Here is a 17,738-nt window from a genome sequence, read left to right as displayed (position 1 = left end):
GTTGTACACCTACATAGTGTGGAAAACCTGTGTGCAGATTCCAGGGAACTCCTGAAATATGCAGTCCTATCTGCCCAGCCTTCTAAGCTTACTTCAGAGGTAGGGAGATGCAACTGATGAAAGTCAGTACCTCATTTAAGCCAGCGACCACCAAGAAACCTCAGTTCCAGCATCAGACCCTGCCTCCAATCTAGCAGAGGCCAGAGAAACAGGGGGGCATTCAGCATGGCTTACAAAAGCAAACTGCTCCTAAATATACCCCAGTATTTCCTCTGGCAAGAGAGAGTCAGGTTTGAGCAATGATGCAGCTGAACCAGGGGAATGTAGTTTACAAGTGCTGGCTTGAACACAAGAGAAAGAACTCACTGGAACCCTCTGTGTTCTTGCCCTCACAAGGCAGCTCACAGGAAGACTTCAGATGATTTGTTTGATGTCACTAACAGGACTGGAAACCACCCTGCATAGCAAGCTCCCCTCTGCATCCTCCACCAGACTTTGGCTTTGGAATGTATTCAGCCAGGCCAAGATAAAATACACCAACCACTTCAGGTCAAGTAGCCTGAGCAGTTGTGCCTCTAACAACTTCCTTCTGCACTAAGTGATGAAGTGACCCTGGTATTTAATTAGCTGAAGCTGCACTCTGTTATTCACAGTACTGCATGGCTGTGCTGGACACCATCCTGAGGTCCCCACCACACATCCATAGTTGTGGTCTGGAAAGAACTCATTTGCTGATTTTCCTTTTGACCTAGAATGCAGCATGTGTCACAGGGTCAAGAGAGTTGTCAAAGCATGCAAGAATACACAAAATACTTACTCTAAAGCACACACAACAAATTAAGTGGGACCTTTATTTTTCTTAGTACAATCAGAAGAGCTCCATTGTAAGAAAACTACTTCACCAAATTATCTGTGTTGAGTTTGCCTTTCTCTCTTGATTCGTATTGGGCAGACAACTCTCTCCCATCCAGATGGTTCAAGCATTGAGGTATTTTGCATGGTGTCTGATGTGGTCATTAATAAATGTAGAAATGAAAAAATAACTGTGATCATAACCCTAGAAAAGAACAGCAACAAGGAAATCAGCAAATGCATCCTGTTAATTATAAAGCCATCATGCTGAACTCTTTTCTAGGAAAGTTAATGACTCTTCTGGTTTGATCTGCTTTAAGAAGAGAAAAATTATCTGTACTATATATATATAAAGAGTGAAGTATACCTGAATGAACAGGTTAAGTATATATGAATACTAGGAAGCCACACAAAATCTAATCTGGGCATGTTTAGTGATGGAAAACAGCAGTCAGCTGTTTCCATCCCCAGTGTCAGCTGGGGAGCAGGATGCAATCTGAGAGAACAATTCCTGGTAAAACACAGGTAATAAGGAGAAGACAGCCCAGGTCTGAATTACTGCTCCAGCACTATGATAAAATGAGAAGGAAACCCCTCAACTGCTCCATTTTGTCAGCACCAACTATACCTTTTGGCACAGGGCTTATGATAAATGAGAGGAAAATCCCTCATTCTCCACAGCTGGGTCCCTCACTGGGTCTGGAGTGAAGCTGTCACTTACAAAGACTCCAAAGCTCTCAGGACTCTGCTGCTCTGGGTCACTGCACTACAGGGAAAAGCAATCTTTCCACCTGGGTGTTTGAATGAAGTGAGGATTTCAAGTGAACCTGATTTCAATCTCACCTGATTTACACAAACACATAGGAACTACATCCCAAAATTTGATGCTGAACACACTAATGACAGTACAGATACAGCATCCAGCACATTGAATCATTTAGGTTGGACAAGAACTTTTAAGATCATTGATCCAATCACAAACCTAACACTGCCAAGCCCACCACTAAGCCATGTCCCTGAGGACCACTTCTACACACCTTTTAAATACCTCCAGGGATGGTGACTCTACCACTTTCCTGGGCAGTCTGTTGCAGTGCCTGACAACACTTTTGGTGGAGAAATTCTTCCTAATATCCAATCTAAACCTCCCCTAGCACAACTTGAGCCCATTTCCTCTCATCCTATCATTTACTACAGGGTGAAGAGACCAAACCCCATCTTGCTAAAACATCCTTTCAGGTAAAAAGTGATGAGTTCTCTCCCCAGCCTCCTTTTCTCCAAGCTAAACAATTCCAGTTCCCTCAGACACTCCTCATAAGACTTGTGCTCCAGACCCTTCACCAGCTTCCCTGTGTTTCTCTGAACACTCTCCAGAACCCCAATATTCTTCTTGTAGTGAGGGGCCCTAAACTGAACACAGTACTCAAGGTGTGGCCTCACCAGTATTGTGGCACAACCACTTCCCCTCTCCTGCTGGCCACGCTGTTCCTGATACAAGCCAGGATCCTGCTGGCCTCCTTGGCCACTGAACACACTGCTGGCTCCTATTCAGACACCTGCGACCAACACCTCCAGGTGCTTTTCCAACATCTGTCACTGCTTGTACACAGTGTCTGTGATACTAAAAACCACTGATGCTGCTGCTGCTTCAGCTGACCGACCAGCAACAATCTGCTTGTTGAAACTACAGTCACCACCCCACCTAGTGGTAGCTGAATCTGACAGATCCAATATACTCTGATGGCTGATGGTAAGGAAAATGTCACTTCTCATCCTCTTTTCTCACTTGGCCAGGGACAGACTCAGGCCTAGTGAAGAGACAGCCTTTTTTGCTACCTGTCACATAAACCCAAGTATCCCAAAGCAACAGCCCAACTATCTTGGAGTGCAGAAGCAACTTGCCTGCTGCAGCCTGAAGACTACGGGGATTTTCCGCTCTGTGCAGGCAGCAATGAAGTTATCAGGCAGCAGCTGTCCTGCTGAGAGAAACTGATCATCTTTGCCTTGATCAATCAGGATGTCCAGGTGAGAGCCTGGGTAGGACTTCACAAGTTGGGTAGCATCGTATGCCTGCAGGAATCAAAGAGCAGCAACATTTTTGTTAGGCTGAGGCAAAGTGCTGCCTGCAAGCTAAGAATGGTGTGTAGAGCACTGGCTGATACTGACCAGGATGCAAAAGTGCACTTTGGAAGAGTGAAAAACTGGGGAAATTCCAGACAACTGAAAAGTAATAGCTATGTTTTAAAAAGGGCAAATAGGATGACCTAAGTTATTAAGCATTAATAACTCAGTATTTAATAACTTAAGCATTTTTTTATAATAGCCACTTATATACAACTATTTATATTTCAAAGTTAAGGTCCTGGAGCTAAAACTTCACTTTGTCTGGCTTCATCCCATTTTACAGATACCACTTTCCCAGTATCCAATGGGCTCCTCTGCTAGCTGCCTCCAACAGGCTGTCCCTGGAGATGCCATGAGGCTCAGCAGCCTCTGCACAGTTGGTTGCAGTCTCTCTTGCCAGGCTACTACAGAAAGAAGCTGGGTTTTGTATTGAGAACTGAGTTCCTTACTCTCTTTTAAAAAAGTCCTCACTGCTTTCATGCATTGCAGGAAGTCTCAGGCTGCTCACAGTTCTTCTCAGGCCGGATTTTAAGGTCTTCATAAAACAGGGAGGAATTCAGTCAGTTTTATGAGAGCCTTGTCTCTCATCAAATTTGTTCTAACCACTGTCAGGCAACAGCAAGTCATACCCCTCAAAAACATACAAAGTTATCCATGCTTAGGAGTGTAGGAGAACACCAGAACCAGCTCAGGGGCACCCTGGAGTTTTGTTCCAGTCTTGCTATGATACACCTACAGATCACTCATTTCTGAGGGATTAAAGGGCTGAGCTGCAACACATACCTCCCATTTGCTTACATCTGATCCCAGATAACCACCAAGGGCTTTCTTCCCCCACTGACACTGAATAGGGTTGCAGATTGGAGCAAATGCTGATACAGACTGTTGAGAAAGAAAGCATGGGAAAAAAAAAAAAAAAACAAACCACCAAAACTGAGTTAAGAGAAGTTATTTCTACTAAGAAGCAAACTAGAAGCCTTTTCAAAAATAGTTTTGAAGTTAGTGCCAGAACCCAACTCACCCACCAACCCTCTGAGCTATGTGCCCAAACTATTACCCTACTTCCCTCCTATTTGTTCCTTCCAGCTCCATAGATTTGTTTTCCTTTTTGCATGTCAGCCAAGCTTCAAAGGCAAGGCTAGAGGCCCCATTCCTTCCCTTGTCAGGAGATGTTGGCTTGAATCCCCTCAGGCAGCAGAGAAGAATCTCAAATCCACTGTTTGATCAACATGGTCAGAGTGTGGGGCCATTTCACCCCCATTTGATTTTGGCAGAGCATAAGAAAAGCCTGAGGCATGAGGCTGCTCAGCCAGTCTCACAAATTTAGGTACCTCCAGGATCAAGGGTCAAGAAAACTGCATTTCAGACCACAGCTCCAGGTACTGGTGGCAGAAGTTCAGGCCCTACATTCTTCTTACATTCTTCTTTTGGATTTGGCCATTATCACCCTTCTTGCAAGAAAGAGCAAGAAAATATCTGACCCACAGCCAGTTCTCCTGGATTTTGGTGTTTTCCAAATATAAAAGTTTGATTCTTTGAAATAATACTATTAACAAATATTAGCAAATACCAATGAACAAAACTTCAGGTACCTCAAATACCCCAAAAATCAATTTTTAAGGAAAGCTGACATGCAAAGTTGAGAGAAAATGGAGAGAGTGGGAAATATCCTCCAGATACTATTCTGTGTGAAGTTCATGTTCTTAGAGTTACACTTGCTACCATTTGGAGTTAATAGACTGTAGTAAATTCTTAGGAAACCCAAATGTAATAGGTAACATTACAGAACATCTGCTGGTAATAAAGGCTCCAAACTGAACAGGACAAGATTTGAAAAGATCCAGGGAATCACCCAACTCCAGAGCTAAAAGGACCTTGTTAACATTTAAATAAAACAATTGTTTTGCAAGAGCTGTAGCATCATTCAAAAGAAACTGAGCTTTTCTTAACTTTAGAAATTTGCAGACTGGTTTTCATTTCACAGACACTCAACATTCCACAGTGATGTTTCTGGCAGTTTTTTATATTCTAATATGAGGTATTGATGCATTGCTAAAATTATTTATATATAATTTCATGTTATATAAAAACTTGGTATTACATTTTCTTCCTTCCCTTCTACAGAAACCTGAGTAAACCTTAGTGTACCTCATAGAAACCTCATAAGATCTTACTTTATACTTTCCTGGATTCCTCAAAGCCAGAATAAGAGCTCCATGTCCTCCCATGGAATGCCCAAAAACAGACATCCGTTCAGGGTCAGTTGGAAAATTGGCATTTATTAGTTTAGGCAGCTGTAAAGGAACAACAATGGCATCAAAACATTAAATCAACTCGAGCATGTTTGGACAGAGAGGTACACAAATAACTACTGCGTTGTAATGCCAGGAAGCCACTGAAATCAGAGGCACATCTTTGGTTCTGGCCTGACATTTGAAATCATGGCCTGAAAGGAATCTAAACAGGACTAGAAAAGCAGAAGGAAACAATCCACCTGGTGATAAGTAACTCCCAGTATCTCCCAGTATCTCTGTAGGAATCTATCGTAACACAAGACGTGGCAATTTCCTAATAAACATTGTTTCATTTTAACAGATACATAAAAAAACAGCTTTACCTCTAGGTGACATGAAACATAGAATCATAGAGTTGGCTGGGTTGGAAGGGACCTCAGAGATCATCAAGTCCAACCCTCGATCCACTCCCGCTGCAGTTCCCAGCCCATGGCACTGAGTGCCACATCCAGTCTCTTTTTAAATATCTCCAGGGATGGAGAATCCACCACTTCCCTGGGCAGCCCATTCCAATGCCTGATCACCCTCTCAGTAAAGAAATTCTTTCTAATGTCCAACCTAAACCTCCCCTGGCACAACTTGAGACCGTGCCCTCTTGTCTTGCTGAGAGTTGCCTGGGAAAAGAGACCAACCCCCCCCTGGCTACCCCCTCCTTTCAGGGAGTTGTAGAGAGTGATGAGGTCTCCAAGGAGTGGCTGATTGAACACTTAACCTTCCTAATATCTACTTCTAGGATTTTCTTTTACATCCAATTAAAGCAAAAATCAACCAAACCACCAAAACCACCAGCCCACTCTCCCAAGTCATGGTCAAAAGTCTAAGTGAGCAATACAAGTGATGAAGTGGTGTAGTGAAATGTGGTGGATGTGCTCCAGAAGCAGCAGAGCAGAGATCTTCTAAGAGCAGAGACTGAACAACCAACAAATCAAGACTTGAAGCACAGGCCAACCCTGTGGCATCTCCAGCAGGAAAGCAGAGTCAAGGAGCTCTGCTCACACCCAGCCAGATGTCACTACCTCTGTGCTGAAGCTCTCTCCTTCCTCAGTTCTACCATGGTAAGGGTAGAGGAAGGGCCTAACAACTGGGGAAATCCAAACACTGAAATAAACAAAGGTTAAAAATGAAATAATAAATCATTTGTATAAGAGAGGAGAGCAAGAACACAACCACACATCCATAGACTAGAAAGCAAGCTTTAGTGCTAGGAACAAAGAGCATGACTGAACTGTACCACTTCCAGGAGAATCCAGCAGCAGTTACCTCATCCCTTATGTAGGAATACATCCTGTAGTTTGTTTTCCAAGGCTCTTCAGTGGCATCCACATAAAAACCAGCACCAGTACCAAAGTCCCAGCTTTCATCTTCTCCTTCAATGTTACAGCCACCTAAGAAGAAAATTCTTTCCATAGTTACTCTTTCCTTTAGTGAATATTCAGAACTGGAAAACCCACTTTACAAATCAGAGACTCTGGACACAAGTTTCTCAATTAACACATCTCTAGCCTTCCAATTAAAAGGCAATTAAAACTTCCATTCATTAGTACAGTGCTTTCAAGTGTTACTTCAACAAAACTTTCAAAATGCCCTAAGTTGCTTCAGTATCCCTTCATAAACATAACAAACAAATTCCTCTTAAATAAATACTGTAAAGCTTTGTCCAGTTTGCCCAGGGACTTACACAAAAGCTGGCACTGGCTAATAGGTGCTGTCAGCTTACTGCAGTTATTAGATCTCATCCTATCAAGCACAAGAAACAATGAGAGAAACAGAATCTGTAGGAAATTTCCTTTAGCCCAGCAGGCCAGAACCATCTATCACCAAATGGTTTGTCCAGACCACTTTATCTGCTTCAAACACTGTCTGCTACACCTCCCTTTTTAACATTCAACAGCACAGTAACTTACTGTCCCTACCACTTTTAAGTATAATAGCCCTACCTTTTCTGCAATTCATTTCACTGCTCCCACCTGTAACTCCCCATAAAATTTACTTCTTCAAATAACTGCAGGGCTGTATCCTCTGTTCCAAGGCTACACTTTCAAACTAATCTTGAAGAGGTCTCCTTGAAACTCAATCCATCCCATCCAGTCCTTGCTGTCTCCCTTTGATTAGCCTATGATTTACCAGCTTGCAGAATAGAACAGAATATTTCAAGGTCTATGTGACAGGAAATAATGGCCTCTTTTTCTCCCAAATGTTCCCAGTTTCTGCAATCTGAAATTCCATGGGCTGTCACCCCTGTCAGGTTACCCTGCAAACCCACGTGTAATTTGACAGTCCCTGACAATGTGTGCAGACACCTGTCACCCTGTCACAACATGAAATCAGATTTTCACAAGGATCAAAGCTGAGTTTGCTCCAGTGCTGTGCCCTTCAACACTGAGCAATTTTATAACTGAACAGTCCAGCAGTCACAGGGACTGGAGGTGCTTACACAACATGCTGGGATATAAAAGGCTGCTATCTTCTGTGCCTCACAGAAAAAAAAAAATCCCCCCAGAAAGTCCTGCCAAGAAATGAAGGCATTACTGATTCTACTAAAAGAAACTTACTGGAAACCCTGAAAAAACAAATTTTAAAAGAAACCTGCAAAATACTGCTCAGCACACCTCTGGAAAAACTACTTAACTGTAGCACATATTAATGTTTTCTCTAAATATATTCTGATCTCTTAATTTGTGATTATATTTGAACTGCTCTTTACTCGTTTCTTCAGACAGCTCAGAGATTTAAGAACATTTGGGGTGTCTGAGCTAAAATCTAAGAGGAGAATATGCAATGAACTAAAACTGACCTAGTGGAGCAGTCCTTCTCAGTTAATACACTAAAAGGCAAGAGAGAAGCTGCAAAGAAGGTTTTATAAGAAAATGGACAAAGCAACAAACTATGCAAATGCCATTTCACATTGACACAGACAACTTGCACAGACAACACTAAAAAAAAATCCCAATGTAACATCCCAAGAGTAATTCTAATTCTAATTCTAATTCTAATTCTAATTCTAATTCTAATTCTAATTCTAATTCTAATTCTAATTCTAATCCTAATCCTAATCCTAATCCTAATCCTAATCCTAATCCTGACATAGTATGAACACAAAGGCTGGTTACTTATCTAGTCTATAGCTGATAGCAACAATGATGTGTTAAGTTCATTAATACACAGATTTTCCTCTTCTATCCCCTTCTTCTTCCTTAGAAAGACCAACTGATCTGCCACAACTTCAGACCTTACATGTAAAAATATATTCTGGAAAGAACATAATTCTTCTCTTAGCTTTGTTCAAACCTGACCCACTAAAGCTTGGGAACTCTTTAAAAGACTGCCACTTTTGCATACAGCACTCATGAGGCTTTAGCAAAATCCAGCAAATATTAAACATATTGCACTGAATCCCCAAGAGACTGGATTTGCAGCAACTACAATTTCACCATTTTTAGGTTTCCAACACTACAAATAAAGCTCAGCCTTATACAAATAACAGCACATCATTTTAAGAAGTCATTCATCAGCTGTCTACTGCAGCTGCAGGGCAGAAGGGGTCCTGGTTTGCTTTTCTAAGTTTTGGAATCCTCTAGAGATGTGTAATTCATAGGCTTTAGAAGGCAGAATACAATATGGAGCAAACATTACATCTTTGTAAAACTGATATCATAAAATTCAGTTGCTGAAAGAACACTCTTAAAACTTGTTTTGAACTTTTAGAAGGCAGGCATTCTCTATTGCAGTGCTGGATGCCTGAGAGAGAGTTCTGAAAGTCATGCATAACATGAGTGACAACAGACATGAGGTGTGCATAAACCTCATTGTAATAAACATCAGATTTCCTAGAACTAATTCTAATATTTATCCAGTTTCCAGGAAATACTTGCATTCTCATTTGGTTGGGAGGGGTGAAGGGACTTCCATGGTCTTCTCCCTTCTGCAACACATGCATGATGTTGGGCAGGAAGTCTGAGCCAATTCCAGTCTTAGCTCATCTTAGCCAATTTCCATTTAGAAGGCCTGGACACAGCTTATATGGGCCCAAATCAGCATCCTATTGTTTGGTGTCAGAAAAGTCTCCAGGGCAAGTAGGACTGGGCTACTGTTATCTCAATCTACAGGATGCTGGCTGACTGGTTTGTGGTTAGTCATTTACCCAAGAGGACAAAGCAGAGTTTTACTTCAATACCTTTTTACAATAAAATAACCTAGTACATTAAATTTAATAAAGAATGTTTTTTAGCCATCACATCTTTGTGTGACAACCCAGTTTTGCAGGTTTTTAAAAGTCTCAGCAAGCCATAAAGTGCAGGCAGGCAGCCAACACATGCCTCTTGTTTTCTTTTTCTTCCCTCTCCTCCTTTGAGTGCTGTAATCAGTGGCCCCTTTGTTCTAGTTTTAGCACGATGACAACTGAAGAGCTTCAACCCTCAAGCCTTCAGGACCACAATATTAAGGATATGGACAATATAACCTAATGAACAATGCAAGATTTAGAGGTGAGGTCGTTTTTTGACTCAGGTGAGCAACACACTCTATAGCAAACTGCATGCAGCACTCCATTCTTTGAGGATACAGACAGGGTACTTCAGTGTAACAACTGTTACCATATCTCTTCTTAAAACTTACGTGGGCTTGTGTCTGGTGCAACTACAATAAGGCCATGTTCAGCTGCAGCTTGATGAAAACCAGCTTTTGTTATAAAATTCTGTTCTGTGCAAGTTAACCCTAGAGAAATAAAAACATCACTGGTTAAACATTGCTCACAGCACACCAGTCTCAGAAACCTTTTTGGCAGAAAAGGATTTGAAAAATCAGAGTGACTCCTATCTCCATGAACATGGAAACATCTCACCAGGTTCAGCAGCCCTTAACACCCCACAGAAACTGTCACAGTTGCACTGTCACATCAAGTTCCACTGACACTTGATGACAACCAGCTCAATGAATACTCAGTATTCCCTTGAGCAGTTACTCCTGATGTCACACACAGCTTCCCCAAGTACTCTGTATTTAAATCCACTGATTACAGACTCTGTTGTTAACACAGGTAACTTCTGACATCTAACCCTCCAACTACACTTTTCCCTCTGTGGCCCACATAAGCACTCTGGCACCACAACCCACAGCAATCCAAGTCTTTTGTACAGCAGCAGGCACAACTCAAGTCCAATTATAAATAAATAATGCTGTACACCACTATTTCTAGTCTTCTTTATTAGGCCATTTGAGAGGGATTAAGGATTCTGGTTTTCTCAGACAGCAAGCTGCCCCCTAATCTGACTGATGCTAGCCAAGACAGCATGGGTCAGATTAAAAAACCAAATGTGCTGCATGACTTCTTCTGCCTATTCTGACTCTTCTGACTATTTGGATGCTTCCAGCTTCAAGGGTAAGCATTTTTGCCCAGTCCATTTTCATTCTACAAATCAGACCTGCTAGCTATTTGTTAACTGGACACATACAAGAACTACAGCCTCCACACTACCAGCCAATTGTCCAACTTTCTGAACAGTGTCAATAAAGCAACCCCTAAAACCACAGAACAGACAAGAGCTTCTGCTTTTCATTTTAAGTAACAAATAATAATTAAAAAAAAATTAATCCTGGAGCCATAACCAACATAAATCTGAGCATTTCGAAAGCAATGCCTAAAAAAATTATTTTTGCACTTTTGTTGCAACACCCAGCTCTGAGGGAGATGACAGGAAGAGGGCAGAGGAACAAAGCTGGGATAAATGGGAGCCCAGGTTTGTCCATACACTGTCATTCCAGCTTGCCTTTCATTCAGCAAGACAGCAGCTGGATGGGACACTCACTGCAGCAGCTGGAGAAATGAAAAAGAAATGAAAAAGAAATAAAAAGCTGGATGAGACAACTTCAATCCTGCCACACAACCCTCCTCATCCCCTGGCCCTTTCTGATCCCAGAGGGTTACCTCACTCTAGATGTGCTTGAGCCCAGAAGGTAATTGCACCTCTCTTTCCCAGTTTATCAGCAAAATAGCACTCAGCACAAGGTGGAGTCCAGAGGACAAATCTGCTGCCTCCCATGGGCTAGATTTTGTCCCCTGTCCAGTTTGCTGAAGCAGCCTGTCACAAAGGGAAGCAGGAGGTATCCCAGCAGGAGGGCCTTTCCAGAAACCTTTAAATATATATGGTTTAGAACAAAAAGTATGTACATTTTAGAACAAAAAGACAGAACATTTTGAATGCTGAGCATTTTAGAACACAATTTGGTGTGCTGAGGCCAGCTGCATCCAACTTAATCACAAAGCACTGCAAGTGAATGCCTGTTTCAGCAGAGGGTCTTTTGGTGAGTCTAAGAGCTGCTACTAAGTACCTCTGCATCAGGTTTTCAGTAACTGAAACACAGTAGCTTAAACACACAGAAAATTATCTTTTTTAAAGTTACTATAACACGTTTTATTTACCTGAGAGCCAATATAGAACAGGACACTTTCCAGTTTCTGCTTTTGGAGGCAAGTAGATTCCAAATTTCATTTTGCATTTTAGTTCTGCACTGCAATAACAAAATAGTCCTTGTTATCACTATTATTTAAGTAACAAGGTGGCTAACACTACAAAGAGAATGCTGACTCAATGCATTTCATTCAAACAGCAATTTAGTCAGTGAATTTTAACTACTAAGAAGTTAAATAAAGTGAAAAGCTATTTAAAAACTCAGCCTTAGCCTCTTGAATTGATACATGCTAACCTTCCTACCTTATTATGAATATATTTAAAACAAAGACAAAGAACAGGCTTAGAAATAAGCCACATTTTTGCAGTGTTACCAACAGACAATACTTTGAATTTTGAACCAACCCCAGCAATATTTAACTAGAGCCCTGCTTATTAAATTGGAAAGCAATTTTTACAGGAAAACACATCCATGTGGCTTGCAGAATGTACACTTCACAGCATACCCCACCACGACAGAAGTGTTTTCAGTCTGCTAGATCTACAGACCAACTTTGCCCAACTTACACTAAAGCCTAAAATTGTCCATAAAAGCTTATCTAAGCATAACTAATTTTTTTTTCCTTTGGCATGCTTTTCTATTCACCTTCATTAAATAACAAGAATCTACTACATTGGTTAGCTGACAGCAATTTTTTAAGAGTATTACTTTAACCCAAACTAATGAAGCACCATCTTACAATGTAAAATACTGGCTTTCTGCCTACCAGACACGTTAAACATTAACAAAGAAATACAAGAACACAGCCAAAACAGTATCTGACAGCATTCTTTATCCAAATCCAGATATTACTGGACAACACACTGTTTTCTTGCAGATTGAAACTACTGGCAGTAATGATAGTATGGATTCTCTAAACCTGCTTTTGTAGTGTTACCTGTCATGTTCAAACACCTTCTGGAAACCCTCAAAGCATTTGTTGCTGGAAACCTGTTTCAGTGCCATGGCTTTAACTGTAAAGAAAAAAAGCAAGTTCGATTTGAAAGCCTGGACTTAACTTACAGTGAGTTATGAGAACATAAAAGTTGAATAAGCATCTTTAACACTGCAGTTTTTCAGGAGAATCTCCTGCAGTCACTTCATGGTCTTTCATTAATTTTCTGTTTCTCCACATAAATGGGAGGAGGGGGAGCTGAACTCTAGCTGACAAACCCTTCCTGCTTTTGTACAGACCCCCATCTCCATCAGCTTTACCTCTGCAGTAACCATACCTCCTTGTCTAACAATTCTCCTACCAGGCAAGAAATCGCCAGCCTCGGGCTGCGTGTGTAGCTGCCACCTCCATGATGAGCATGTAGGAGACACCTCTCCAAACTTACCTTAGGCCAGCACCCAGCCACTAATCACCTTGGATGGAAATTAATTCCCTTGTTCCAAAAGCCTGGAGGCCAGCAGGCCTCACAGAGAACCACAAGCCCTATTCCCATGGGAAGCGGGACGAAAAATACAAAGACTCTCGGTGTCTCCTACCAAAAAACCCCAGGGGCTGGAGGCGAGGAGCAGCCACACCGCAGGGTCTCACCCTCACCCCAGCGGCAGCACCAAACCTGGGGCTGTGGGAACAGCACGTAGGGCCCACCGGACACCCGCCCACCCGGAACCAGACCCAGACCCAGACCCAGACCCAGACCCAGACCCGATCCCGATCCCGATCCCAACTGGGTGCGCGGCTCCCCTTTCCGTTCCTACACTGAATTCCCACAAGCCCAGCAGCCCTGCCCGCCACACTCCTGCGCCTCCATTTTCACCCGCCCCCGCCTCTACACGGAGGCAGCGATCCCGCCCCCGCTGCCTCCCGCTGACGAGGCCCGAGGGCCCGCAGGGCCGCCGCCTCCCCGCTCTCCTCGCAGCGAGGCCCCGGCCCAGCGGCGGATCCCCCCCGGTGTCCCTCTCCCCGCTCTCTTACCGCGAAGGAGCGGCGGGGCCCAGCGGCGGTCGGCGCGGCCGAGGGGGCGGCCCCTGTGCGGGCGCGGCCTCCCAGCACTCCGGGCCGCCCCCGACTGGGGCCGTGGGGAGGCCGCCTCCCGCTCGCCATGGGGTGCGGGGCTGCGGCCGAGCGGGGCTGCGCGTCCCCTGAAGTGAGGGGGGAGGTGAGAGGAGAAATGAGGGGAGAGGTGAGGGGGAAGCGAAGTGAGGGGGGAAGCGAGGGCTCTGCTAAATCTGTGGGGGCCGCAGGTGCTGCTCTCTTCTTCCTCAGGCGCTCCTCCCCCCGGGGCCGGAGGGGAGCGGCTTTCAATTGTAATTTTTTGTTTTACCCATAACATTTTGCACTCTAATCTTCTGTTACTTTGCGGATGTGACAATAGTTCGTTTAAATTTTTAAACCCTAGTTCTAGTGAGGTACAGTAGCGACAACTTTGTCCCCCTGTTACTGTTGCCCAGCAGGTCAGGACCTGTGCTACCCATCCTGCCCTCCGGAGCAGCTTTGCTGTCCTGTCTCTCTGCCAGGATATAAGTAATACAAATACTCTGAGCTGTGTAAAGTGGCTTCTCTCAGATCTTTTGGAACGTTTAGTTTGCCATTAAGGAAATTGAAGTGTGTTTTTTCACTAGTGTTTCTCAGACAAGTTGTTCCTTTCACCTCGACCTGTGTGCGTTTTGTAGCTCTCTTAATGTCCTACTCTCACTAGCAAGATATTGCCCAGTTAGTTGCTTGATCCTATACTTCAGCCAGTCTCTTTGTATATATAGTCAGCTGTCATTACCCACATCTCATTTTCCATTAGCTATTTATTTTTTGTCAGTATAAAACAGCCTATCTCAGCTGTGATGCTAGTAAGATTTTTATGTTTTCCTGTGCTTCCTGTCCAAACCCCTAAGATAATCTGTCAAATTTTCTCACATTTCAGAGTGATACATTCAGGATCTGCTGTCAGTCTGCTGACCTGGCCTCCTGACATCTCTGACATCAAGATACAAACATTATTTTATACATCTTTTCAGTCAAAAATAACAGAAATAAAGGTGTAGGTAAATAATGTGAGAGCCATGTCACAGTCCAGGGGGACTGTTCTCATGACACACAGCAGTGTGTTGAATGAAAGAATGTATAAAGTGGAAAAGAAGTCAGGACAGTGTGAGGAGAGTGTAAGGCAGAGGGAGCCAAGCTGGTGCAGCCTCTTCTGGGCGGATCTTTACAGTATCTTTGGTTGCAAACATTTGTTTAACCTTAAAGATATTTCTGTATTCTTTGAGGCAGTGTCTGCAGCTGTCACTGGTCAATTCACTTTGGTATCATTCTGCATATCATTTCACATTATCTATGGAAAAAAAAAAACAAACAGATGTGAAAAGGGCTTCCTGTCTATCATTAAATGACTTCTCCTCATATGGTGCAGCATGGCAAGCATTTGAAACAAGGATATTAAACAGATAATGACAGACAGCCACTTCAGAAAATCTCATGGCTTATGGACTCTTGCCTTACATATTACTTTATCATTGTATCCCAAGTACAACACATCCTTCTCCAGAGGGCTTTCTGTATGTTCCCCTTTCACAGACAGTACTTTCAACCATTTTATCACTGATTTTATCCAGTGGTGAGGTACAATTTCCCTATTCAAAATTTCTTCTCACACCTGTAAGCTTGGCTTTGTGTTCTGTCACAAGGGTTTTTGCATTTTCACCCCATCTTCAACATCTTTTATGCACTTAGGAAAACCTGTCATCAGCTTCATCACATTTGCATAAAAGTTCCAGCAAACATACCAAAGTTCCAGGTATGTCCTCATTTAATTTGATTCAGGCTGAGTAACTGAAATCACAGAAAGAATAATTCTTGAAGGGAACAAGTTTATACTCACTAATATGTGGGATTATTTAGTTATAATTAGGGTCTTTTTAGAGCAAAATAGATGAAGTCAACCCCTTGTGCCTCAGCCATACAAATAGCAATTATTGGCAGGATCCCATGGGACTCTACCCTTGTCAGAAGAGAACCCAGGGCAGCTGGTTGAGCTCCTCAAAACACAAGAAGGGTCCATTTGTTTTGCAGTAAATCCAGAACAGTTTAGCATGGATGAAGAAAAGATTCCTGACTGCCAGATGCATAAAGAAGCCTGACCAATGTGGAAGCAGGGATGGGCTACTTGGGAAGAATGCAGAAACATCTCCAAAGCAAGGATGGGGTTAAGAGAGCCAAAGCTCAGCTAGGACTGAAACTAGAAGTGGTGTGAAAGGCAACAAGAAGTGTTTCTTTAGGTATATTGACAGCAAAAGGGAGGGTAAGGAGAATGTGGGCCTACTGCTCAACGGGGCAGGGGAGCTTCTGGCAAGGAATGAGAAAACAAAGTACTCAGTGGCTTTTTTTCCTCCCAGGTTTCACTAATAAAGTTGACCTATCAGCTAAGTATTAACCAGAACAGAGGACAACGTTGGGAGAGTTAAACTCATGTGTATATGCACAAATCTATGGGATCAGATGGAATATATTAAAAGGTTTTGACAGAACTGGTCAGTGTCATTGCAAGCTCTTTTTCCATCAGGTTTCCATCCAAAAGGTCAGGACAATTCAGGAAGTCTTATTAATGTCTGGGAAAAGGTAAATATGACAACCCCTTTCAAAGAGGACATGAAGGGGGATCAAGCACACCTTACCACCAGCCTTGGGAATGTTATGGAACAAATCCTAGAATCCATTTCCAGGTATGCAAAGAATAAGAAGGTGACTGGGAATAGCCAGCATGGATTTACCAAGTGCATGGCATGGCTGGGCAGTCTCATTGCCTTCTGATGAGAAGTCTGCCCCAATGGATAAAAAGAGAGCAGTGCAATTTGTATGCCTCACCTGTACCAAGGACTTTGGAACAACTTCTCCTACTCTCCTTTTAGCCACACTGGCAAAATATGAGCTTGATTTGTGGCCAGTAAGGTGAGAAGAAGATTGGCTGGCTTGCCAATTGCTGTCTGGGTTGCTCAGAGGGTATTGATCAGCAGTACAGGGTCCAGCTGGCAAAGTGACACCTTTCAGGGATCAATAGAAGGGACAAGACTGTTTAGTGTCTTTTTTGATGACCTAGATGATGAGCTGGAGTGCATTTTGAGATATATAGCTAAGAATAAAACAGAATCTTGTATTCCCTGCAGTAGCAGAGATAAAGAGAGAAAAATAATACATCCTTGGGAAAAGAAGCAGCTTCAGGTCGGAAGCATATTTAAGTACTTAGGGAAAAAAAAAATAAGTTTCAGTAGAGAAGGGAGATGCTATTCTTAACTATTGATAATATAGGTCATCAAAAAAGAAGGAAAGAGCACTTTATCATTGACAGTCATCAGGCCCACAGTGCAGAGGATGGTACAAAAAACTTATTGAAGCAAACCTTCTGACTTGAAGAGTTCACACTCTGTAAGACAAAAAGGAGGAAAAAAAAGGTATTTTCTACACTTCACTTGTGGATAACAGCAATACAAATTTCCTGAGTCTAATAATGATGAGCCATTGCTCATGTGGGAACTCCACTAGTGACTTTATGCAACAATTCAAAATACTCTAGTGGAGTATCTGTTGGACAATTCAGCTTCTAAATCCTGAGATTTTCCACCTTTGTTTGACCCCACATAGTTCCCTCTCTCCCAGAAGTGGATTTCTGAAGCATCCGGAGCATTTTCAGATCCCTGTGTGCTGCTTCCCAAATGGCTGACATTTCTTTCCCATGGGACGTACCAAAGAGGAACTTTGGTGTAATCTGTCTGGTTTTGGATTATTCAAAGTCTCATGACTAATCTAATTCAGCTCAAAAGGTGGCTTAATAAACTGCTTTCTATTTTTAGTGAATCCTGAAATCTGAAAGTAAGTAGGCCTGATTAATTTCAAACACACGAACCTCAACTGCATTTTTAGGAACTTTTTTTTCCTGTGTCAGTAAGAATTGCGCTTTCCCTGATGTCCTCTAGAAATCTCTGTTCCCTCAGCACTGGGAAGTAGAGGCTTAGAGAGAGGGGACTCTCACCCATGGATTTTAATTTCTGGGTTCTGCTCTCTGAGCGTCTTCTTTTGGT

General features: G+C 42.7%; 1 protein-coding gene across 3 annotated transcripts; it reads right to left on the bottom strand.

The window, feature by feature from the left end:
* Nucleotides 1-833: 833 nt before the first annotated feature.
* On the bottom strand, nucleotides 834-13,770 carry ESD (esterase D). 3 transcript variants are annotated; one of them, XM_071739438.1, is made up of 9 exons: nucleotides 13,645-13,770; nucleotides 12,616-12,691; nucleotides 11,689-11,777; nucleotides 9,885-9,983; nucleotides 6,531-6,655; nucleotides 5,151-5,270; nucleotides 3,760-3,858; nucleotides 2,755-2,922; nucleotides 834-1,057 (listed from the first exon to the last, which is right to left on the bottom strand). In XM_071739438.1, exons 2-9 carry the CDS (start codon nucleotides 12,681-12,683, stop codon nucleotides 977-979), a joined length of 849 nt encoding a protein of 282 aa, XP_071595539.1. In that variant the 5' UTR covers nucleotides 12,684-12,691; nucleotides 13,645-13,770; the 3' UTR covers nucleotides 834-976. The 3 variants fall into 3 exon arrangements, with proteins under 3 accessions (XP_071595539.1, XP_071595531.1, XP_071595523.1); XM_071739430.1 differs by lacking the exon at nucleotides 13,645-13,770 and adding an exon at nucleotides 13,209-13,501; XM_071739422.1 differs by lacking the exon at nucleotides 13,645-13,770 and adding an exon at nucleotides 13,428-13,493.
* Nucleotides 13,771-17,738: the final 3,968 nt, after the last annotated feature.

Source organism: Heliangelus exortis, chromosome 1 (genome assembly GCF_036169615.1).
Source record: "Heliangelus exortis chromosome 1, bHelExo1.hap1, whole genome shotgun sequence".
Lineage (NCBI taxonomy): Eukaryota > Metazoa > Chordata > Aves > Apodiformes > Trochilidae > Heliangelus > Heliangelus exortis.
This window is presented reverse-complemented; position numbering and strand designations above follow the sequence as displayed.

Excerpts from the sequence above, each read along its gene's own strand:
- ESD (XM_071739438.1), bottom strand. The coding sequence starts at position 12,683 with ATGGCACTGAAACAGGTTTCCAGCAACAAATGCTTTGAGGGTTTCCAG. Across the intron at positions 9,984-11,688 it reads TGTTCTATATTGGCTCTCAG|GGTTAACTTGCACAGAACAG; the intron begins GTAAATAAAACG and ends TTATTTCTCTAG. Across the intron at positions 1,058-2,754 it reads TAGTCTTCAGGCTGCAGCAG|GGTTATGATCACAGTTATTT; the intron begins GCAAGTTGCTTC and ends GTTCTTTTCTAG.